At 49.7% G+C, this 24,844-nt stretch overlaps 1 protein-coding gene across 4 annotated transcripts in view; it reads right to left on the bottom strand.

The window, feature by feature from the left end:
• STXBP5L (syntaxin binding protein 5L) overlaps positions 1-24,844 on the bottom strand; it is an 88,500-nt gene that overhangs the window by 52,040 nt on the left and 11,616 nt on the right. For all 4 annotated transcript variants that reach the window (XM_077346309.1, XM_077346310.1, XM_077346311.1 and 1 more), the window contains exons 2-4: positions 10,845-10,942; positions 8,964-9,045; positions 7,046-7,146 (exon numbers count right to left, since the gene is read on the bottom strand). In XM_077346309.1, the coding sequence (XP_077202424.1) occupies positions 7,046-7,146; positions 8,964-9,045; positions 10,845-10,942 (281 nt within the window). The remainder of the gene's footprint in view (positions 1-7,045; positions 7,147-8,963; positions 9,046-10,844; positions 10,943-24,844) is intronic.

Below are 24,844 nucleotides of genomic sequence, written 5' to 3'. Positions count from 1 at the left end.
TGGTTGTCCTTGAGAATTGTGTGCTCATTGCTCCTCCACACACTCAATATTTTTTCAAAAAGCAAAGCTGCTGGCACCAATATGAAGAGTCTTCCTTGGAATATTTGAATATCTAATTATTTCAACCTCAAAGTCATTGCCAATAATTAAGTGAACATCAGTACCACACAAAAAGCCAAACCATTAAATTTATCCTCTGTGGAAGCGTCTTCTCCCATATGTCTCCCCAAGCAAGCTAACATCTAGGAGCAAAATTTGCTCAAGTTCCCTGCCCCTAAGATATCAAATTGGCCTCAACCAGGGGAAGGGCATTTTTGGCCCTGTGCTGACCTGGTGGAATGCTCTATGTAGTGAGATCAGGGCTTTACGGCAGGGGTAGTCAACCTGTGATCCTCCAGATGTTCATGGACTACATTTCCTGGCAGGGGCTCATGCTCTACAGCAGTGGTCCCCAACCCCCGGTCCAGGGACCGGTAGCAGTCTGTAGATCAGTTGGTACCGGGCCGCAGCTCCTCCTTGTCCTCTTCCCCGGCTGCTGCCTTGGGGACTGCCCTGCCATGGCTGGGGCTCCCCCTTGGCGTGGGACTGTACAGCTGCTGCTGGCAGCACCCCCAGCGGGTGGCGGGACGTCAGGGGAATGTACAGTTCCGCAGGGTCTGCAAAAAGGAGCTCTTCCGCCAGGCATTTGGTTGAGACCAGGCACAACCAACAACAAACGAAGGGCCCCCGCTCTCCCCCCCCTTCCTCCCAGAACTCCACCAGAGTGCTCTGGACCTGTTGTGCCATTTGCACGGTTGCATTGTTATACTGCTATATTATTATTATTGTTATACTGTTCACTATACTGTTTTCTGTTACAACCACATTATTATTATTATTATTATTGTATGAGTATTAATGAAGACTGTTCCATGTATTGTTTATATGTTTAATGTAAACCGCCCTGAACCTCCGGGGAGGGTGGTATAGAAATATAATAAATAAATGAATGAATGAATGAATGAATGAATGAATGAATGAATGAATGAATAAATAAATAAATAAATAATAAGAACCTGTGGTGTGGAATGTTCGTTGAGTGTGGGAGAGGACTGACCTTTGGGAATTTTGGCATAGTGGTCACAGATGAGCTTTCCAGAGCTGCTCGGGTCCTCACTGGTGCACCTTGGAGGGCCCATATCCAGCATGTGCTGAGGCAGCTGCATTGGTTGCCAATTGCTGCCCGGATCAGGTTCAAGGTTCTGGTTTTGACCTTTAAGGCTATCCGCGGGTTGGGACCCACATACCTGAGGGACCGCCTACCACCCTATATCCCCCGCAGGGCTTTACGCTCAGCGGGGGAGAATCTCCTGGTCGTTCCTGGCCCTAGAGAAGCGCACCTGGCCTCGACCAGGGCCAGGGCCTTTTCGGTCATGGCCCCTACCTGGTGGAATGAGCTCCCGGGTGAGCTGCGGGCCCTGCAGGACTTACCAGCTTTCCGCAGGGCCCGCAAGACGGAGCTCTTCCGCCGGGTTTTTGGTTGAGGCCGGGGTCAGCGAATGAGTGCCAGCATTCCCCCCCCCCCGGACCTAGTAAGTTAGATCTCCTCCCCACCCTCCCTGCCGCTCTGATAGCAGGGGTGGGGATAATGAGAGCCTCCGCCATGCTGGGATTGTTTTAAAATCTTTTAATGGGTATTTTAATGGGGATAGGACTGCTGTGACCCGCCACGAGCCTACAGGGAGTGGCGGGAAATAAATATCAATATCAATATCAATATCAATAATAATAATAATAATAATAACAACAACAACAACAACAACAACAACAACAACAACAACAACAACAACAACAATGTCCTCAGATATGTGAAGGGAATATCAGACTGGAGACTCTTCTTAGAGGAAGATTACATGGCAACCAATTCCCCCCAGTTCTGCGTCATTTCCCTTCTTGTGTGAATTAGGCCACATTCACCGAAATGCCCCTCTGCCCTAATACACATGGGGTAGTCACAGTACACAGGTGTCCACCCAGTTCCTTCTGTCTCCCATATTTTCACTGTTGGTAAAATGTTATGTGCCCACATGCTTCTTTCATGGTTGCTCCTTAGAAGAACGGATTTTTGTACCCTATTGCTTACTACCCAAAGGAGTCTCAAAGCGGTTTACAAACACCTTTTCCATTAGTCTCTCCACAATAGTCAACCTGTGAGGTATGTGGGGTTGTGAGAGATCTGAGAGAACTGGGAATGGGCCGCAGTGACCCAGCAGGCCTCAGGTCTCTCAAAGCATTTTCCAATTATCTTCCCCTTCTCTCCCCATAGCAGACTCCCCATGAGGGAGGTGGGGTAGCGAGCCTCACAGGGAAGCTGGCAATCCTAAAAGGAAGATTGTCTGTGCACAGCAGTCTTGACCTTAGCAAGGTTTTTTATACTGTTTTTTTTATTTGCCAGGCCAAGGTTATTTGCCAGTCATTCAGTTACTATGTGTCTCCAGAAATTTACTTGTTCTCTATTTACAGTTTCAGGTGTGGCCTGGAGAGCTTCTGGAATTACAGCTCACCTGCAGAGTATAAAGATCAGCTCCCCAGGCAGAAAGGGCTACTTTGGACAGGGTTGTGGTAGAGAAGAAACATTTAAGGCCTCCCACACAGGTTGTTGTTGAATTGAAAGACTTGAGGCCTAGTGCACAGGGTTGTTGTGCAGATGAAAACGGAGACAAAAGAGCCAATTTCCTCTGCAGAATAACGCTGTGCAGTGGCCTCAAAACTGCAGAGAGTTGCAAAGAAGAAAGACACATGGCTTGGCTGTGTCTAACCTCCGGGCAGAGCAGTATTTTGTAAGAAGGGGCTTTTTTGCGGCTTCCCTGTCAGGCAACTGTTTGGCAGAAGGGGAAAGCCCCCCCCCTCAAAAGGAAGGCCCTCAGGCTCCCCTGCGTTGCTCTCTGAAGGAAAATGCCTCCCTCCTCTCAGTCAGGGCCTGTCAGAGGCTCCTTTGCAGCAGGCTTGAAGGGAGGAAGGGGGAACGGGAGCACTCTGCAGCCTCCTGCCAGCTCTGTCAGGGTTCTGAGGCCATTTGCAGTTGGACATGACAGTTAGGACAGCCTTGGGGCGAAAAGGGCTGGCGCAGCCTGTCCAAGCCTCACTCCCCTTGGCAGCCCTACTGACCTCCTCTCCCTGCAGTGTTCAGGAGCAGACTGGCAGCCAGACTGGGCTGGGTGAATGGAATTTTGGTCTGTCCTGGTGAGGGGCAAATAGGAAGGCGCTTCGCATGCCTCCCCATTGGCTGCTTGGCCCTGGATGGACACTCGGAGGGCCCAATCAGGAGCCACTTTGCGGCTCCTGATTGGGCCCTCTGAGTTTTTATCCTGGACAGGGCCCGCCCTAACTCCTCCCCAGATGGCCTTACCCTTTTATTTAATACCGCAGGAGCGGTTAAAGATAATCTCTAAACTAGGGTTTCTGAACCTGTATTCACCTGTAGCTTTAGAGGTTCAGTGAATAAGGCTCAAAGAAAGGGGGGGGTCTTTTTATTTCCTTCTGTGGGATTGCAGAAAATAAACTGAGTACAGTATTATATACTCTATTATATACTCTATATACTGTCCTTGTGCTGGCTCATGGGAATTGTAGTAGCTTGGACCAGCCATTAGCTCTAAGCGGGAGGGTCACGTCTCCTGCTTCAATTCCATGCACACAGGATAAGAGAATAAAAGGTTTCTTGCTGTGTCTATGAAGACTACTGTTATCTTCAAGGCTGTACGTGTTGCAGATCTAGGAAGGTGTTCATGTGAACAAATACCATTTGGGGCCCATTCTCAGGGAGATTGCTTGAACAGAGAGTTCTGTGACAATCCCTCTTCTGTGAGGGGTCAGCCAGCCTATCTGGAGGGGGTCAGAACAATCACCTGGCCAACCCGAAGGTGTCAAGGGATGTGACGGCGATGCGTGGACCAGTGGAAATGTGCAAAATGTAAAACATCATTCGGAATGTTGCAAAAGATCCGCGCCAACCTTGCTGAGACAGAGATCTGTAGCTCAGCACTTCTGCTGTGCAAAACATGTTTTTATCTTTGGATTTCTTGTCTGATTAATTGGATTGCTGGTTTTATTGGTTTCCATTAGATCACACTGAGAACTTGGCTTTCACTTGGCTGCTGCCTTAAAAATGATCTTCATGGGAAAATAAATATTTTAATGTCAAATTATGTAACGGAGATATTGTTTCACTTCAGATATATAGGGAGTGGCATGGGATGCTTCTGTATACAACAGGCTCTCTCAGAGTTTTGCGAAACCCTGAAGTTCCTTGATGGCCGTGGAAGGGTTTCCTAAATGGGTGGGAAGCGTTTTATATATTTTTAAAATTTGTTAAACATTTATCAGGAGATATGACCATATACGGCCGTGTCGACCCAGCCCCCCCCTCCAAATGGCCAATCAGGGCCAGAGTAGGGGAAGGGCCCCCGGGTGGGCGTGTCCACAGCTCTGCTTCCCAACCATATTCTGCATGATCACGCTAATTCTGGAGTTTCTTGAAGCCTGAAAAATTTCAGGGGTTTCTCAATAGTAAAAAGGTCTATTCTATGGCAAAACAGCATTTGATTAAACTATTTTCCTTGAATTCATGGACGTTTGGTCTGTGTGTGTGTGTGTAGTTGAGAAGAGCTGTTCTACAATCAGGAAACACACAATCACAATTGTCACCCTGTTGTGTTGTTTTCCTATTGATGGTTCCATAGCTTTCAACAGATCCTGAAAGGGGTCCCTGACCAAAAAAAGTTAAGCACCACTGCTCTAGACTGATGGAGCTCCATAAATGACGACAAACATCGTTATTGGCCTAAAGAAAATCTGAGAGAAGCAGCATCAACCCAGGGTAGTCAAACTACGGCCCTCCAGATGTCCATGGACTACAGTTCCCATGAGCCCCTGCCAGCGAATGCTCACTGGCAGTCTTCAAGCAAAGGTTGGATACACACTTTTCTTGGATGCTTTAGGATGCTTAGGGCTGATCCTGCGTTGAGCAGGGGGTTGGACTAGATGGCCTGTGTGGCCCCTTCCCACTCTAGGATTCTATGGACATCTGGAGGGCCACAGTTTGACTACCCCTGATCTTAGCCTTCACGCTTCTGGCCGTCCGCGCCTTGGATGCTGCCCCTTGGATGCTGCCCCTGCGCCTGAGTAGCCCTTAATACCCCCATGGGGGTCTGAGTGAGCGAACTGACAAGGGACGAGGCGGCCTTGAGGAACCTGTCTCCGAGGGCTCTGTTTATGCGCAACGAATCCATCGCCTTGGTGACCAGAGTCAGAACGAGCGGAAAGCGGGTTGTGTGGGAGGGAAACCTGAGGGAGGCACAGAAGCTGAGCCAGCGGCAGCCTCCGAGGAGACCTCGCCCAGACGATCGAAACCATCAAAAAACACAAAATGTGTGACACGAACCGCTAAGCAGTTACAGACGAGGGGAGCACCGAATTCGAGGAGCTTTTAGGCACTTTCCAAAGCCAGAGATGTGTGACCGGGGTGGGGTGGGGTGGGGTGGGAGCAGGGATGGGAAAACAGCAACAGAAACTGCTTGCGAGTTGTGTTTTCGGAAAGCAATTTCAGCTACCTGCTCAGTAGCCAGATTGTGTCCACCACAAGGGCCTGCTAGGCGTTATGGCAGCACGGCTCCCTCTGCCAGAACGTGGGTCATGCCCATCTTCTCTAAAGCAAAGGGTTGGGTTGGGCCGCAGTATGGAGGAGGGAGGGTTCTGGACCCTTTTTCCTACCCAAGCCTTCCTACCCCAAAACTGCTCCTCCCCAGCCTGTTCAATTTCTTCGTCTCCCCCACAGCCCAGCCGCTTTCCCTCACAGGAGAAAATGCATTATCTGAACATCACGACTACGGTGTGCCACTGAGTGGCAAGTGACATGGAGTAACTCAGGCCCAGGGTGGGTTTCAAGGCAAGAGATGAGCATCGGTGCTTTCTCCTTCCTCCCTCCGCACAACAAGCCCTGGTTTTCCTTGAGGGTCTCCTGCCAAATTAGTGACCCAGCCGGATCCTCTTTAGCTTCCGAGCAGTGGGGAAATTGGGGCCAAGTGATTCTGAGTGGGTTAAAGTGCCTCCCCCTCCGTGCCAGTCTTGCACTGAAGGGTCAACCTGCCAAAGCTGCTCTTTAGATCAGCCTTTCTGGCCTTTTTTGCTATTGAGAAACCCCTGAAACATCCTTCAGGCTTCGAGAAACCCCAGAAGCTGCACGATTGTGCAGAATGTGGTTGGGAAGCAGAGCTGAGGACACGCCCACCTGGGGCCCCTCCCCTTCCCACACCCTCCAGGCCCATCAGTGGCCATTGGGGGGCAGGTTGACAGGACCCTATAGGATCATATCACCTAATAAATGTTTAACACATTAAAGGTAAAGGTATCCCCTGTGCAAGCACCGAGTCATGTCTGACCCTTGGGGTGATGCCCTCCAGCGTTTTCATGGCAGACTCAATACGGGGTGGTTTGCCAGTGCCTTCCCCAGTCATTACCGTTTACCCCCCAGCAAACTGGGTACTCATTTTACCAACCTCAGAAGGATGGAAGGCTGAGTTAACCTTGAGCCGGCTGCTGGGATCGAACTCCCAACCTCATGGGCAGAGCTTTCAGACTGCATGTCTGCTGCCTTACCACTCTGCACCACAAGAGGCTCATTGTTTAACACATTAGAAATATATATTGTCAATTAACTGCCACCCATTCGAGAAACCCTTCCAGGGCCATCAATTAACCCCAGGGTTTCATGAAAGCCTGGCTGAGAAAGCCAGCTTTAGACTAACAGCATGTTCACCCTTGACATGTGAGCGATTTATCTTGGCTCTGAGCCCCTTCTACTCAATCTGCCCGATGAAAGCAAAGAGAAAAGGCCTCATCCCAGGAGCCCAGTGAGACCTTCAACCTCTCTGTTCCTGTTTTGTCCCAGAAACAGGTCCACATTATTTACATGCATACAGCTAAGGAGGTGCCTGCACTCCACAGGATACGCAGCAGCCAGAACTGGGGGGGTTCAATGCATCCATTTAATTCTGTCATGCCTTACCGTTCTCGAGTAAATTTTAGAGAGTGGAGAATAGCCGGCCGCTTCTGCCTGAGGTTCCACAAGTGGAGCATGTCATCGGTGCTTGCGCTGACCAAAGCCCCCTGTGAAAGCAGCAGAGGGTCAGCAAGGGTGACCACGGGCAGGCAGACTGGCGTGAGAATTCGGGCTCCACCTGAGCGTGTTTAATTTTTTTTTTACTGGATCTCAATGGCAGCTTTTAACAAAATACATATTAAAAAAAAATAAGAACCGGAGAGAAGAAATGCCATTGTTCATGAAAACAATCCTAAAACCTTCTACAATAAAGAGAAATTAATAATCGAGTTCACTTAATGTAGCTAAGTGGAGCTGGGAAAATGGCCCAATTTAAGGATTAGCATCTATAAAATAATTACAGTTGGAAATTGCACCAGGAAAGAACCATAAGTAAGAAAAAAACACGATGGCATAAAAGCCCTTGAATAAATGGCTCATTTCAACGGACAGAGGAAACAGTCAAGCCCCGGTCTTGCTCAGACAATAAAATTGTGTTGAAATCATTGCACAGAATCCAGTGCAGCCTTCCTTGCAATCTGAAATGGGACAGCCCAGGCTGAGCACTTCAGTGGGAACGAAGCTGTTCAGAAGTAGCTTCTGCCACAGAGTTTTGTCCCGAAATCAGACTGTTGCCCCTTGACATCCCCGATATGCGAACGGCACTTCTGGGTCACATAGACATGCTGTGTTGCATTTCCACATTCTTCCCTGGTTTTCGGGGGCGGGGGGGAGGGGGGTTATTCCCCCTGTTGGCCAGCTGGCTGGAAGTGGAGAAGAAGACGCGACATGCTCAGTGGCATCTCCCCGTCTTCCCATTTAGGTAATTTTTAAGGACACAGGAACCTCCCATCGTACTGGCAGGCCTCAAAATTTATATCTCACAGTCTAGCTCCTTAATCCTCTCTAATCCTGTGCCCTTTTGTTCGCCTCCTTCCATCAGCAAAAGTGTTTCCTGTTCCTCTCTCCCGTGTGAGATTTGGTTCCACATTCTCCTTGGCCAGGGGTAGTCAAACTGGGGCCCTCCAGATGCCCATGGACTACAATTCCCATGAGCCCCTGCCAGCAAATGGTGGCAGTGGCTCATGGGAATTGTAGTCCACGGAGGGCCGCAGTTTGACTGCCCCTGTCCTTGGCCTTTCCCTCCTTCCTTCCTTCAGGCTCATGCTTTTCAGTCTGTGCAACCTGAAGAGTCTCACAGAATCTATAGGACAGTCTGTTCTCCCCGTTGTTTCCTGCAAACAACATACTGGCTACAAGGAGTTCTTCCGGAGTCAGCTCCTTTCATTAATTCCTCCTGCCCCTTAAGCTTCCATGCTCTTTGGGGGTCTTTTTCCAATTTGCTTTTCAGCCCCCCCCCTCCCCGTGAATCCTGCACCTGCCCACACAAATTCTGTGCCCCAAGTCTGTCAGCCACCGACGTTTCACTTTAGTTGACAATGCTTGAATGTCATTCCAATGCTAACATTTTCCATTAGCAGATAAAACTCTTGTCAGAACTTGGGGAGAGTAAATAGCTCCACCGCGTCACAAAAGAATCTGTTATTGGCCTTACACCTCAGCTTACAGAGACGCAGTATCACAAACATTCTAGGGCTGACGGCCTTGGTTAGTGAAGATTCAATGACATCAACCTATCCCTTTATGCATTATAATATTAAAAGCAGGGAGAAGCAAACAGGAAAAAGGATTAAGTACTAATGGGGCATACAGTAAGGACATAATGAAATTTTGGCTTATCTCCTTTTTATCATACCAAGATTCCTCCCACCCCAGATATTAAAAAATTTCATAGAGTTCAGCCAGACAATTTGTTGTTCTCGTTAGGCAAAAGTCCTTTACGTGACCGCGAACAAAACTCTGCCTTCAGTCCATGTCGCCTTACCTCATTAATTAAAAACTGAAGCTGCACCACTGCGGCCCCGCTTTCGTGTTGGCAGTAACAGTCAACACCCGGCCGGCCCAATCTGTTAGGAGTCAAAGTCAAGGATCAGTTTGCCTCAGCAGAGAGCTGGAAGCACAGCAAAAATGAAAGGGCAGGGAGATGACGGACACGGAGAAGGGAGCGGGTATATGTGGCCGGCAAACTGCTTTGCAGGAGCAAACAAAGATGTTTTGTCACCATTAAGGAGCAAATTGGCAGCAAGCAAAAAAAGGAAGCCTAGCTCCAAGACAGGCTGGCTGTCAGATCGTACCTCTACCAGAGATGGCCCTGTGCATACTGGGAAACCCCCCAACAGACAGCACAGGAGAGTGAGAGAGACCTTTCTTGGAGAGCACAGCCCTTTGCAAAGAGTTTGTGCCTTTTTGGCTCAGTGAGAAATTTCCCCTGGAAATTATTTACATGGAGTCAACAGAGGACAACAGGGATAAGAGACATCAGAATTGGACGTGTTGGCATTTCTGGCCCCTGGATGAAGCTTGCATGAGAAGCAGGAGGGCCCAGGATCTGCTGGGCAGTTTTCAGAGAGTGTCCCGGGGAGTCCTGGCCCCTGAGCTGACCCTGAATATGTGACGAGACACAAGGTGGAGACTAGGAAGATAGAAGTTAGCATATGTTTTGACTGGTCTTACCTTATTATGTGAAATGTGTGTGTTTGTGTGTGTGTGTGTGGGGGGGGGGGAGAATTGCTTGTGAGCAACCTGAATAGTCCTGTCAGTAGATATAAGATCTTTATGCAGTTCTTTGTATAAGTGATTGATGTTTGTGCTGGCCTCATTGTGTTGTACTATACCGCATAACATTTGTACAACTTGGATCTTTAGAATTGCATGGTAGGCGTAGAATCATTTAATAAGGTTGTATTTGTGGACATTAAAGCTTCATGATGGATGGATGCTGCATATTTAATATTGGCCTTTCTAAGCATCGGGCTTTTTCTCTCTCCGTTGATATAGTGGCAGATCTCCCATCCGTGGCCTCTGGGCTCCCCCAGCTGCTCCATGGAGCACTGGAAAGAAAATGAAAAGTAAAACAGCCTCGTAGAAACACCACAACATCTCTTTCAGGGACTGCCAAATTTTAGATCAAGATGGGTCACCACGTTAGTCTGTCTGCAGCAGGAGAAAAAAGCAAGACTAACACAATTTGTGGCAAGGGGAGGAGATTTCGTGAGCCACGGCTCAATAAGAGCAGGCATCCAGTGGCACTTTAAAGATTAACAAAATTCGTGGCAGGGGAGGAGCGTCAGTGGCTCATGGCTCCCCAAGAGCAAGAGACCAGTGGCACCTGAAAGACTAACAATATTTGTGGCAGGGGAGAAGCTTTTGTGAAGAAGTGAGCCATGACTCACAAAAGCTCATCCCTGGCCAAAACTTTTGTTAGTCTTCAAGGTGTTACTGACTCCTCCTCTTCTCTACTGCAGCCACAAGTGACATCACAGCATCACTCTAATACTCTAGGAATTTTCCAGATCTCTATGAAGAATGGGGAATTCACTGCAACGTCACCCTTTCCTACCCCCAAAAGTTCTCAAGGACCCCAAAAGCTCCCTCAGGTACTGATGGTTGAATCCAAGGGTTCACACCAGGAGAGGTGGTCCTTCAGATGCAAGGATTCCAGGTCATGAAGATATTTGTTAAAATAAACATTACTCGATGTGTACATCTGCATCACATCACAAAATCTGGCGATGACTAATTCAGTCAAGGAAAGTGAAGGGCACCAATACCTTACCTGAATAAATGTGCAAGACAATTAATTAGCGGAAGGAGCTGTAGGCGCAGGTGACGAAATCATGTCGCCTCATGCGTTACCAAAGGATACATTCGAATGCCTCCAGTTCTTGTTCCGATCGCCAGAATCTTCTGCACCGGGTCAAAAGCTAAGGCAGTGGGCAAATACGGGAACCCGTGGCGAACTGTCTGCAAAAGTGGGGAGAGACCCCTGTGAAGCATCGGTGTGGTAGCATTTCCTCCCCCCCCCCCCGAACATTTCATGTTCTGGTCAACTGTGGTTAGACACAGATCTGGAGACCCAAAAGCAATTCCCGGACTGGCAGCTTTCAAGAATCTTGGGGCGAATTGACCGTCTGACTTTTTAGCAGTTAAAACTGATCGATATGTACAGCGCTACAACGCCTTGGCATAGATGCTCTTTTAAGAATCCCACATTAAATTAATTTATCAATTTAATGTATATGCCAAAAGTAGCCTCCATCATTCCCCTGTCTTCCATTTTGTCCCCACCACGACTCTGAAACCGAGGCCTGAGGCTAGAGCGGAGAGGCCGGTGGGGTTCAAGACAGCCTTTCCCTCATGTTAGGATCGGGAAACAGCTGAAGAGTTTTGGGAGGGTGGAGCCTGAAAAGGGTGGAGTTTGGGGATAAGAGGGATTTTGATGAGGTATAATGCCACAAAGCAGCCATTTCCGCCAACACCAGGGGCTTGAACTTAGCCTGGAAGTAAATCAGAAGCCAGTGTAGACAGAACGAGACTGGAGTGACACGGTCCCTACGGCCAAGTAGCATTCGGTGCCAGCTGCAGTTTCCTGACAGTCTTCAAGGGCAGCCCCACACAGAGTGCATTACAGTAATCTAATATAGATGTTATCACAATACCTCCAGTTCAAAGGATTCCGATTCCCTGTGGATCCTGGATGCCCACAGGGACCCCGCAAAGGGTTAGAGGGACTGCTAGTCCTGCCCAGTTCCATGTGGTGGTGCCCCTAGGCCGCTCACTCTCAGAGAGCAATCTTTAAAACAGAGGTTCCCAGACTTTTTCAGGCTGCCGCCCCCCTTGGCTCTCAGGCCCGCCACACACACAGAGGGACACACTTTCCCGGGGCGAGGGCTACTGCACGTTCCCAGCACAGTGTAGGGCCGGCTCTTTCTTGGTTCTTGTACAGCAGCCATATTTTATTCTGGAAAAATACGTTGTTGTAAAAGTCATTCATAAAAAACACTTTAGGCCCTCAATGGGGAGAAAGGCAGGAGAAGGCTTTTCTGCCCTCCCAAAGATGGAGACTTTGGGGGAAGGGTTGCCAACCCTGGGTTAAGAGATTCCTGGAGATCTGGGGTGGAGCCTGGGAAGGGCAGAGTCTGAGGAGGGGAAGGGGCTCAGCAGGAGCATGATCCCACCCGGCCCGCCTTCTGAGGCTGTCGTTGTCTGCAGGAAGCTAAGCAGGGTCAGCCAGTGGGATGGGGTAAGTCCAGAGTCACTCCTACCCAGAGTCAGGCAAGGGCAAGCCACCTTGGATCGTCTCTCACTAGGAAAAAGCAGCTGCAAGGCTGCTGCCCCCCGACTGCCCCAGATTCCTCACCGCCCCCTGGATCCTTCCACTGCCCCCCAGGGGAGGCTTACAACCCACTGTGGGAACCCCTTCGTTAAAACAGATTTCTATAGCAATGGTTTTTATAACAGCCCTGCAATGGAGGCCTGGTAACTAGGTCTCCTTGGGACACCCCCTGCGGAGGGGGTACAGCTTCCTTAAGAGGGTCAAGGAGCAACAAATACAATAAAATAGCAACAAAATATCCATTATATGGGGTGGATGTATAAAATGGGGAAAAATTAGGGGTCTGAGTAGAAGAAGAAGAGTTGGTTCTTGGATGCCACTTTTCTCTCCCCGAAGGAGTCTCCAAGTGGCTTCTGTGATTTGCAAAGTGGGGAAGGGTTGCCAGCTCCATTTTGGGAAATGCAAGGATTTGGGGATGGAGTCTGGGGATGGTGAACCTCAGTGGGGTACAGTATCACTGAGCCCCCACCCCCCAAAAAACCCTTTTCCCCAGGGGAACTGATTGCTGCAGTCTGGAGATGAGCTGTAATTCCAGGGGATCCCCAGGCCCCACCTGGAGGCTGGCATCCCTGCTTAGCAGTACATGTTCATAATGGACAAAGGAACAAGGCCACATAATAGAACCACTTAACTGCAGGCACATTCGTTGCATTTGCCCCTAATTAATTAACCCACTGATACACTCAAGACTGAGCTGTCAGCTTTTCCTTCTTTTTTAGTGGGCGGGGATTGTTTTGTTCCTGGGCTTTTTACTTTGTTATTGCTTTTTACTGGGCGGAGATTTCTCCAGGCCTTCAGGAAGGGAGTGGGCTACAGATAATACAAATCCGCAAGGTACCTGGCCCAAACAGGGAGCTATTAGGAAAACCCCCTTTGTGACAGAGGTCCCCAGCAATCTAAATTTATTCCCAGCCACCAGCACCTTTTAATGCTTACACCAAAGAGAGACACTTGCCTAGATTTCTTGCCAAGAAAACAGGCGCTGCTGAACTGGAGCTGCCCGCCTGCATAGATCCAAGGAGGCTTATAAATAGCGTCCCATTACCTCATTGCCTTCCCCTCTTCTGCCTTGGCAGTGACAACCTACACACATGTTCTGGCAGCATCCTTCTGCGATGGAGGATAGAGAGGAGGTCGGATGCAAACCCTGGAAAGGCCCAAATTAAGCAGAGCCTACAGTGAGCTGCCAGAGGAGGGCAGTCAAGTAGGGATGCCAGCCTCCAGGTGGGGCCTGGAGATCCCCCAGAATTAGAGCTCCTCTCCAGACTACAGAGATCAGCTCCCCTGGAGAACATGGCTGCTCTAGAGGGGGGTCTGGGGCACTGCACCCCACTGAGAGCCCTGCCCTCCCCAGGCTCCACCCCCCCAACTCTGGCAACCCTACCGCCTTGTGTCAGCTGAGATTCAGTCTCCCTGCACTTAGCACAGGTCATTTTGATGGGTGCACAGGAAAATAGGAAGAAACACAGTGTGGGACTGGCCATTACACGAGATGCACAAAGCTTGGTGCAGTGGTACAGAACGGCAGCCTCACATCTGGAGAAACAGGCCCTAAATAAATCTGACTTCAGCTTCCTGCTAAGGATCCAAAATCAGGGGACAGGCGCATCTCCTCGGGGTTTCTGAAGAACTGAGTCAATTTATGATGAGACATGAAGTTCTGGGACAAGCAGATGACAAATCCACCGATACTCATGTCTCAGAATCTATTTCTCATAAACTATGCAGCCAGCTGGGTGACCTTAGGCTGGTGACAGTTCTCTTTGGGCTTGGAGAGCAGTTCTTTTCGAGCTCTCTCAGCCACCCCTACCGCTCAGGGTATCTCTTGTAGGGAGTGGAAGGAAAGTATACGGCGTTTTGGGACTCCTTCAGGTAATGAAAAGCTGGGTGCAAACTCAACGGTGGCAACCCACATGACTAAGTAAGTTGCAGGCATACATTTAAAGCAGAACTTAACATGAGTCCGGTTCTCCGCTGTCCATTTTGTCCCCGTCCCCAGCAGTCATTCCTACAGCAGAATTTCATGTTTGTAAACTTCCCTCCGGATCCCGATGAATTATGTTCCAGAGGATAAAAATTATCTCTGTTTTCCCACAATAACGGCAATGAAGTCATCCGGACTGCTGGCACCCAGAGAGGCATCTGTGTTTACTTCGAAAAACTATCCTTAGAGGGAAAGAGCGATATTCTCTCTCCCCCCCCCCCAACGTCTCCTGGAAATCCTTAAGGCAAGAACATAAACGGAGAGACGAGACAAGTTCCAACAGATGATGAGGCTGAGCGTTGTGAGTCCGGCCGTTTCATTCAAGGTGCGAGATTTCAAGGGCCTGCACACCTTCTCAGGTTGCATCTGGGGAAGTGTGCGTGCGCACGAAAGAAGAGCTCGTGTTTTGTGCACCCTTTTTTACTACCCGAAGGAATCTCAAGGAGGATTTCCGTCGCCTTCCTTTCCTCTCCCCACAACAGGCACCCTGTGAGGTAGGTGGGGCTGAGAGAGCTCTGAGAGAACGGAGACTGGCCCATGGCCACCCATTAGTTCTCAGGTGTCTCAAGAGGCTCACAATCACCTGTTCTTCCTCTTCCCACAATGGATGCCCTGTGAGGCAGGGGAGGTTGCGAGAGCTCTGAGAGAACTGTGATTTGGCCAAGGCCACCCAGCAGGCCTCATGTGTCCCAAAATGATTTATAATTGCCTACTCTTCTTCTCCCCACAACAGACACTTTGTAGGCTAGGAGGGACTGAAAGAGCTCTGAGAAAACCGTGACTGGCTCAAGGGTACCCAGGAGGCCTCATGTGTCTCAAAGTGACTTACAGCCACCTCTGCTTCCTCTCCCCACAACAGACACCCTGTGAGGTAGGTGGGGCTGAGAGAGCTCTGAGAGGACTGTAACTGGCCAAAGGTCACCCACCTGGCTGCATGTGGAGGAGTGGGGAATCAAACCGGGTTCTCCAGCTTAGATTCCGCCTCTCTGAGCTCCTGCACCAAGCTGTCTGCAGTTGAATAGTCAGATTTGTGTCTGTTATCACTTAAGGACTAACATGATTTTCAAGCTATCCACTTTCGAGAGTCAAAACAGCCAGGGTCGGATATCAGTAGAAATGCAGATCTCTGAGTTTTTATGTCCCAATGAGATGGTGGGAGGGGTGTTGCCTACAAGGAACCCCAGATACAAGTGTATGGGGCATCTTGCAGTCCAATTGAGCAGAACTGAGAGGAAATGCTCAGTTCCCCATTGGAACGGTTCCTAAATCGCTCTCTGGGAATCTGAGACAGTCCATAGGTGAGTTACCTGAGGGAGACATGCATTCGCCTCTCCCACCCGGGCTTCCAAACTTGCAAATGAAAGACAAGTCTCAAGCACTCCCTCATCCAAAGAACAGGAAACACTCCAGTAGTTAATAAACATAATTATAAATAAGTATGGACTGGAATCTTGCCCTCCCCTTCCCTCTGCCTCCAGGGCCATCACTGGCTATTCGGAGGGGGGTGGTCGACCTGACCATATATGGTCCCTATCACCCATAAATATTTAGCAAATTTTAAAAGTTAATTAACTCCCACCCATTTGGGAAACCCTTCCAAGGCCGTCTAGAACCCCTGGTTGAGAAAGCCAGCTTGAGGGCTTCAAAAGTGAGAGCTAACACCTAGAACCTGATCCAGTCTCTGATCTGGAACCTGCACAGCTGGGTGAGGTCGTATAGGAGTCTTCCAACAGACAGGAAGGACCCATGCAGTTGCATTCTGGAGCAGATGATGCTTCTAGAGCAATCTCAAGGGCTGCCCTAGGGAAAGTGAATTACAGTAATCCAGCCTTAGGGGGTGGCCGTTGCATGGATTCCAGTGGTTAGGGCGGATGCCGACAGGTACGGCACTAACCGTTGGGCCTGGCAGAGAGGATCAAGCGCCTTTCAAGGGTTAGAGCTCCCTTGGACAGATATCTGACAAAGGGAAACTTGACTCTCCAACATTTTTACCCCTGGACATTTTGTGGGTCATTAAGATGCCGTGGGATTCACTCTTCTGCCGTTCATCCCGGCGGCCCAACTGAAAAATAACTCCTTGAGGTTTCCTCTGGCACTTCCTCCTGTCCCTGCCGGCATATTTATACCAGCTGGATTCCCACTTAGCTCGGAGGGCCTGTCTTCTTGCAAGAGCTTTCCCTCAAGTGTGTCCCGGGGGAGATTCCATCAGATTCCTGCCCTCGAACGACTCAGTCTACACAACTGTCAAGTGCTGGACACACGACTACATATTGTTTCGGAGCAGGGGTTGTCAAACTGCGGCCCTCCAGATGTCCATGGACTACAATTCCCAGAAGCCCCTGCCAGCGAATGCTGGCAGGGGCTTCTGGGAATTGTAGTCCATGGACATCTGGAGGGCCGCAGTTTGACTACCCCTGTTTTGGAGTGTCCAGCCTTCCCCCCGCCCCCCGCGAGCTCTACTCTGGGCCTACTTGATGGCTTTAAACTCCAAATACGATTCTCAGTCCCTTATCAGTAAACCGGTGCTTTCGGAAAAGGCTTCTATTAATCTTGCCAGGGTGGACGATGCTCTCAAGGACAGGCTCCAAATAAACAATCACAGGTTGTTAACGCCTGATCTATCCTTCATATTTGTTTTCTTTGCATGGCGATGTTGTGTGCCCCACCTTTGAGCAGGGACGCACATGCCTGCTTGCAAATCTCGGTGCAGGGAAGAATACAGGAGAGATACCCGGCCTGGTTGCCACAAGCAACCTTGATCCCATCAGATCTTGGAAGTTAAGCGGGGTCAGCCCTGACTAGCTCTTGGGAAGGAAGGCAGGCTACAGCTAAATACCTCTGTTGCCCGGCAGCCAGACGATCTTAGGACTTCCTAGCTCCATTACAGACCTGCCATACGATCAATCAATCAACAAACACAGAAGATGCCCCATCTGGGAGACATGAAAACCCTCCCCTTCAAATTCCCTGCACTCATCTTCAAGCTACCATGACCACAGTGAAAGAAACCCACCTCTCCCCCCCTCCATTCTGGGTCCATGGGGAGATTTAGGTCTCTGTGAGGCATGCCTTTACTAAATTCATGTCTCCTTGTAGCTGTTTTTTTTTTTTATTATTTCGGTATTTATACTGCCATTCGATCTCCAATCAGGACCCAAAGCAACACGCAACATCTCTTGCCCATCTTCCATTTTATTGTCACGACAACCCTTCAAGGGATGTTACCCGCCTTGAGTCTATTGAGAAGGGCGGGTTCTAAAAGTACAATTATTTATTTATACAGCCAGAAACCAGGATATAAAAATTAAGATTTTAAAACATGTTAGGGTTGCAGAGAATAAACTTATTATTGTGATAGGTTACGCTGAGAGACCGTGATTGACCCAAAGTTAGCTGACATACACAAGAAGCCACCTTATTCTGAAGCAGACCACTGGCTCATCAAATTCCAGATTGTCTTCTCAGACTGGTAGCTGCTCTCCAGGGCCTCAGGCCCAGGTCTTTCCCATCAGCTACCACCTGGGACTTTCAGCTGGAGAAGCCGGGGATTGAAACCGGGACCTTCTGCACACAAAGTGGAGACTCTTCCCCTGAGCCGCAGCCCCTCCTCGTGAACCACAGGCTTCCTTACAAGAGTGGAGATTCCAAGTTGGGTCTCCTCATTCTAATTTGTTGCAGTCAGATTAGGATTCGGGAGACCCAGGCCTCAAACCCCTGCTCTGCTCTGCCATGGAAGCCAGCTGGGAGACCTTGGACCAGTCACAACCTCTCCGCCAGGCCTACCTTGCAGGATTGTGGGGAGGTGATGATCTAAGCCCCTCAAGTCCCTATTGGCGAGGAAAGCGTGATATAAATGAGGGAAATAAAGAACAAAACCATCACACCACACCGGATCTCCTCGGGGATGTTTGCACACCATTACTGGACTGATAACGTTGTACTTTTGACCTCATGGAGGATCTCATATGTTACTGAGATAAACAAAGAATGTCTATTAATGACCGAGTTGCTTCTGTCATGAACACAGAAGAAGAAGAGTTGGGCCTTATATACTGCTTTTCTCTACCCAAAGGAGTCTCAAAGTGGCTTACAGTCGCCTTCCCTTTCCTCTCCCCACAACAGACACCCTGTGAGGGATGGGAGGCTGAGAGAGCCCTAAGATTACTGAAGAAGAAGAAGAAGAGTTGGTTCTTAGATGCCGCTTTTCCCTACCCGAAGGAGGCTCAAAGCGGCTTACAGTCGCCTTCCCTTTCCTCTCCCCACAACAGACACCTTGTGGGGTGGGTGAGGCTGAGAGAGTCCTGATATCACTGCTTGGTCAGAACAGTTTTATCAGTGCCATGGCGAGCCCAGGGTCACCCAGCTGGCTGCATGTGGGGGAGCGCAGAATCGAACCCAGCATGCCAGATTAGAAGTCCGCGCTCCTAACCACTACACCAAACTGGTAGTTCACAGTATAACTAGACACATCTCTGCTATGGGGCTGGCCCACTAGTCTTTACTGAAATGTAATTGAACTGTCAGTGGTGGCAAAATCTCTCCCCTGGCCCCTCACTTCAACAGCCCCCCCCTCCCCAATCTCCAGGGGTGGTCCCAGCCAGAGGTGGCATCCCCCTGTGGGGACGGGCGCAGAAGGAGTCGGTGCTCTTTAAGAGCTGACTGGCTGTAGTGGTCGACTGAGGAGAAGCAGGCAGTTTAAATTTAATTAAGGAAATGGACTAGAGCAGAGAGGGCTGCTGGCCTTAATTACAGTAGACGATATTACAGAAGCCTCAGAAAGGAATTACGGACTTTGTGCCTTTATGTTCCTGGGGCAAACGATGGCGCAGGAACATATGGGAGGCAGGAGAAAGGGGTAGAAGGCATGCACAGTGAAACAGAGGAAGCCGGCTTCCTTTCCGACCCTTTCCTGTCTCCGATCGGAGCCCCATCAAACAAGGTTCTTGAGCGGCGGAAATAGTTCTAACTTAAAGGATGAAATGGCTGGGGAGGGGAACTGGCTAGAGACAAAGTCAAATGTGTGTGTGTGTGTGTGTCTGTGTGTGTGTGTGGGGGGGGGGAATCGCACTCTAAAATACCCCAAAATGCCTAAGACTGAAAATTCAGAATGACAAGCTAAATAAAGGCATAATAAAAGGAGAAGAAGAGCTGGTTTGTTGTATCCTGCTTTTTACTACCCAAGGGAGTCTCCAACCAACTTACGATCACTTCCCCATCTTCTGACAACAGGCATCCTGTGAGGTAGGTGAGGCTGAGAGAGCTCTGAGTGAACTGTGAGTGGCCAAGGGCTCCCAGCAGCCCTCATGTGTCTCAGAGGCACTTCCAATCACCTTCCTTTCCTCTCCCCACAACAGACACTCTGTGAGGGAGGTGGGGCCAACAGATTTCTAAGAGAACTGTGACTGACCCAGAGTCACTCAGTAGGCTTCATAGGTCTCAGACGGGCTTACAATTGCCTTTCCTTCCTTTCCCCACAACAGGCACCCTGTGAGGTAGGTGGGGCTGAGAGAGCTCTAAGAGAACAGTGACCTAAGGTCACCCAGCTGGCTACATGGGAGGGAGGAGTGGGGGACCAAACCTAGTTCTCCAGATTAGAGGCTGCTGCTCTTAACCCCTATACCACCCTCGCTTTCTATTCCTCTTAAAGTGGGAATTTGAGAAGATGATCTTCGCTAAGCGGAAGGCCAGAAAATGGGGTATCCATAAATCTATCCTGGGAAGCTGGCATTTAATCTAGTCAGACAGAAGGACCTCACATGTCAAGGGATAGACAAATAATATGCTTATGAATTGGGGTGCCAGCTTCAGGTTTGAAAATTCCGGGAGATTTTACGGGTGGGATCTGGCAAGGGACTTGAGCAGAATATCTCACCACCGACTCCACCTTCCAAAATGGTCGCTTTCTCTGGATAGTTTCCACATGGAGGACGCTCTGAGTCACTATGTTGTGCTCTCCCAATCATTTCCCACGTCCACGGGGGAACCCTTGCCCCACTCCCCTCCCATTTGCCCCCTGATCTGTGTCTGCATGCTATAGCCCAGGGGGTAGTCAAACGCTGGCAGGGGCTCATGGGAATTGTAGTCCATGGATACCTGGAGGACCACGGGTTGACTTGGGCTATAGCCAAGGGACAGGAAGCAAAAACTTCCCACCATTTTTTTCATTTTGAGCGCCCCCTGCTCCAAATCTGAAATATATATATTTTTTTACCACAATGCGTTATAATCCACACACACAAACACACACACACACATGCAAACTGCCCCTGATCTCACTAAAACCTAGTATACTGTTGAATCCTAAAGAAAAATGAGAAAGAAAGAAAGAAAGAAAGAAAGAAAGAAAGAAAGAAAGAAAGAAAGAAAGAAAGAAAGAAAGAAAGAAAGAAAGAAAGAAAGAAAGAAAGAAAGAAAGGTACCGACAAAACATCGGGCAGGGAGGGGTTGCTATTTCGTTATATTGGAATTGCGTTGTAACACCATTGACCATGTTTTTAAAAAATAGGCCAGGGAAGGTCATGAAAGTACATGACGGAAGTGATGCTGAGGGTGAAGCGGAACCACCGACTGGGGACTGCCCAAATTTTCTCACTTTAGGATGCTTTGGGCTGATCCTGCATTGAGCAGGGGGTTGGACTAGATGGCCTGTATGGCCCCTTCCAACTCTAGGATTCTATGATTCTATGATTCCATATGGCCCAGCCCCGACATACACCCCGTTGGATCCCACATCAAAAAATGGAATGTGTTCCTGTGATGCAGGCCAACTGAAAGGGCAGCCCTGGGACCACCCCTGAAGGGGCCTGATTCCATGAGGAAAGGGGCAGGGGAGAACACAGGTGCATACAAATGGAAATCAGAGCCTAACTGGTCATGCAGAAACAGTCTAGGGGAACTGACCTCTGTGGCCTGGAGATCAGATATAATCCCAGGAGATCTCCGGCTATCTCCTTGGATGCTTGGAGGGGACACATGAAAATATTGAAGTAGCGAAGATGACTTGCTCTGAATCTGGTATTTTGGTAGTCAGGGTTAATAATACATTTCTTAACCAGAGAGCCAGTGAGGTGTAGAGGTTAAGAGTAGTGGCTTCTAATCTGGCAAACTGGGTTTGATCCCTTCCCCAGTCATTACCGTTTTACCCCCCAGCAAGCTGGGTACTCATTTTACCTCGGACGGATGGAATGCTGAGTTAACCTTGAGCCGGCTGCTGGGATCGAACTCCCAGCCTCATGGTCAGAGCTTCAGACAGCCTGTCGGCTGCCTTACCACCCTGCACCAAAAGAGGCTACTAGCGATTAAAGCAATTCTCAGTGGAACAGGCTTCCTCAGGAGGTGGTGGGTTCTCCATCTTTGGAGATTTCTAAACAGGCTAGATAGCCATCTGACGGAGAAGCTGATTCTGTGAAGGCTCATGGGGGTGGCAGGTGACAGTGGATGAGCGAGAGGGTTGTGAGTGTCCTGCATAGTGCAGGGGGTTGGACTAGATGACCCATGAGGTCACTTCCAACTCTATGATTCTATGATTCTACGATTCTAAAGAGCATCCCTCTAATCTGGAGAGCTGGGTTTAATTACCCACTCATCCTCATACAGCCCGCTACATGACCTTGAGCCAGTCACAGTTCTCTTGGAGCTTTTTTTGCAATGCAGTTCTTTTAGTGCTCTCTCAGACCCACCGACCTCACAAGATGTCTTTTGTGGGGAGAGTAATGGAAAGGTGTTTTCAAAGTAGCGCATTCTTGGGCAGGGGGAAGAAATGAGGGTGGGGTAAATCCATGCCCTCCTCCCATTCCATCTTCTCTCTCCTCGAGTTCGGTCCATCGATTCCTGGCCTTTTGCGTCTAGCTTTGCTGCCAAGTTGTTTACACGATTAAACTTTTAAACACCACGCCGTCGCAGCCCTTGCAGGGAATTGGAATTCTTCTGGGAGTGTCGCAGGCAAAGGGAACGGCTGAAGCAAGCAAAGAAGAGGCCAAGAAACAAACGCCCCCGAATACCAAAAATATCTGGATACGCGAGGAACAGAGAGAGGCGGAGGGCAGGAGTCGGAGACCTGGAGCCGTCTTAGAGGCGCCTGGATGCAATGGGGCACCAGCTTGCCTAAAAGGAACGACAGGATGGCAAGATGACGACGGCAGGGAGCTGCTCCCTGAGGGAGACGCAAGAGGCTCTCCAAGGTGCTGGCTACCTAGGAGATGCTCTCCGTGCGATGACCTGCAGGGTGCTTGCACAGGCACCACCTGAGCATCCAGTGTCATTGCAGGACCCCACCCACAGCATGCAAAAGGATCAGGAAAGGTCGCCCTGCGGCTGACAAGAACAGGAGTCTAGTAGTGCCTTGGAGACTAACAACGATTGTGGCAGAGAGCTTCCGTGTGCCAAGGCTCACATCTCCAGACAGCGCACTGATACACACAGTGAGAACCTGGGGGGCGTGGGAAGTGCTGTCGAGACCCCTCAAGTTGTGGCCCCCCTGTCAGGTTTCCAAGGCAAGAGACCTTGGTTTGTGTTTGCCTGGCTCTGCCCAGTGACCCTGGAGTCCCTTGGAGATCCCCCCGCCCAGGCCAGCCGTCTGAGGTCTGAGGAGATCACACTAGCCTGGCCTATCCAGGCCAGGGGGATCAAGAAATCAACCTCTCAGATATGCTCCTCTCACATGCATGCTCCCCCCTCCACACACACACATCAGAGAGAGACAGACAGACAGACAGAGACAGAGAAAGAGAGAGACAGAGACAGAGAGGCAGACAGAGACAGAGAGAACCATCACACAGACAGCATTGGCCTTTTCCTCTTTCTTGCAAGTCACTTGAAGGCCCGCTAGTCCTTTGCTTCAGCCACAGATCTGCTGGGCTTTCCTGGATTGGCAAAGGCTCCCAAATCAATTCACGAGAACAGATCCATTCTGATCCTGTGACCCTGACAGTCCAGAGGATGGAAAACCCTTGCTGGCACCAGGAATTTCTCCTTTGCTCTCAAATGCAGGAGCTAGAAGAGAATCGTGCTGTTCTGTCCGCTGAGCCTAGCAATTTGCCACACATCTTAAGACTCTATGTGGGGACCCTTCAATCGGTGTCTAGCACCATGTCTGCAGTGGCTAGGACTGCCAACCTCCAGTTGAGACCTGGAGACTTCCTGCACTGACAAATGACCTGTGAATGACAGAGTCCCCATGGAGAAAACGGCTGCTTTTGAGCGTGGCCTCTGTGGTATTATATCTGGATTAGGTCAGATAATCTGCTTCTAAAGTGCCCTGAAAGTGCATTATCCAACGTGTGCAGAACAACACAGCCAGAGAACGAGACAATCCATTTTCTTGTTCTGTCCTCCTGTCCTCAGCCTGGTTTTGGAGGTTAAAGGGTTTTTTGTTTGTTTGCTTGTTTCCTGATTTCAGCTTTTGACTGACTTCTGCAGGCCTGTATTGATTGTAAGCTTCTCTCACCGTAGAGCTGATCTGAGTAATTTTGTTGAGCGGCCTTTCAGTCACGCTTATATAAGCACTCATTCAATTTGGGAAACTTCTCCTTGACATCCGATTGGAATGGCTTGATTGGATTTAGGGCGTCTGATCCAGTGGCTTTGTCCAGCACCGCTGCTCTTTCTGCTTTTGACCCCCCATCAGCGCTGCCCTGTGCTGCCTTCCCAACTGGCTGGCCAGGGATCCTCACCAACACCGAGGTGGAATCCTTCTGGAGATTTGGGGGTGGATCCTGGGGAGGACAGAGATTCCCATGGGGTGCAATGCCCAAGAGCAGGGGTGACCAAACTAAGGCTCTCCGGATGTCCATGGACTACAATTTCCATGCGCCCCTGTCACTGCGATGCTGGCAGGGGCTCATGGGAATTGTGGTCCATAGACATCTGGAGAGCCACAGTTTGGCCACCCCTGCCTAGAGACCGCTTTGGAAGATGGACCAATGGCTTGATACCCCACTGAGGTCCTCCTCTTCTCTCAAACCCCTCCATTCTCTGGCTCCTTTCCCTGAAATGGCCCATTATTTCCCAAGCCAGACCTGGAGACTTTGGGAACTGGCCTTTGGGGCCTGAATTGTAAATCTAGGGGATTCTCAGGTCTCATCTGGAGGCTGGCACCCCTAGTGCAATGTCAGAGAGTCCTCCTTTCCTCCAGGGGCCGGAGACCAGGGGAATTCTGGGAGATGTCCAAGTCCCACCTCCAGGCCATCCTATCCGTAGGCCTCCCTGGGCGAAAGAAATTCTTTCATTTGTGTTGCCTGTGGCAACCCATAACAAGAAGCCAGATTTTGATTTATTACTAGGGGAGATAGATAGGTACAGATGACCTTGAATGGCATACAATTATTAGTGTTTCTTGGGTCTTGAAAGTCCTCAGATCACAGTCTAGACCAGGAGTAATCAAACTGCAGCCCTCTAGATGTCCACGGACTACATTTCCCATGAGCATTCCCTGGCAGGGGCTGACTGGTGTCCCAAGTGCCCTTACGGTCCAGGAAAACAAAATGTGGTTGGGTATTTCTTGCAGAGAACAACTCAGCTGGGATTCTGGGATGCTGGGGGCCGTTGC

Source organism: Paroedura picta, chromosome 7 (assembly GCF_049243985.1).
Source record: "Paroedura picta isolate Pp20150507F chromosome 7, Ppicta_v3.0, whole genome shotgun sequence".
Classification (NCBI taxonomy): domain Eukaryota; kingdom Metazoa; phylum Chordata; class Lepidosauria; order Squamata; family Gekkonidae; genus Paroedura; species Paroedura picta.
The sequence above is the reverse complement of the archived record's forward strand: the minus strand, read 5'-3'. Positions and strand labels throughout refer to the sequence as shown.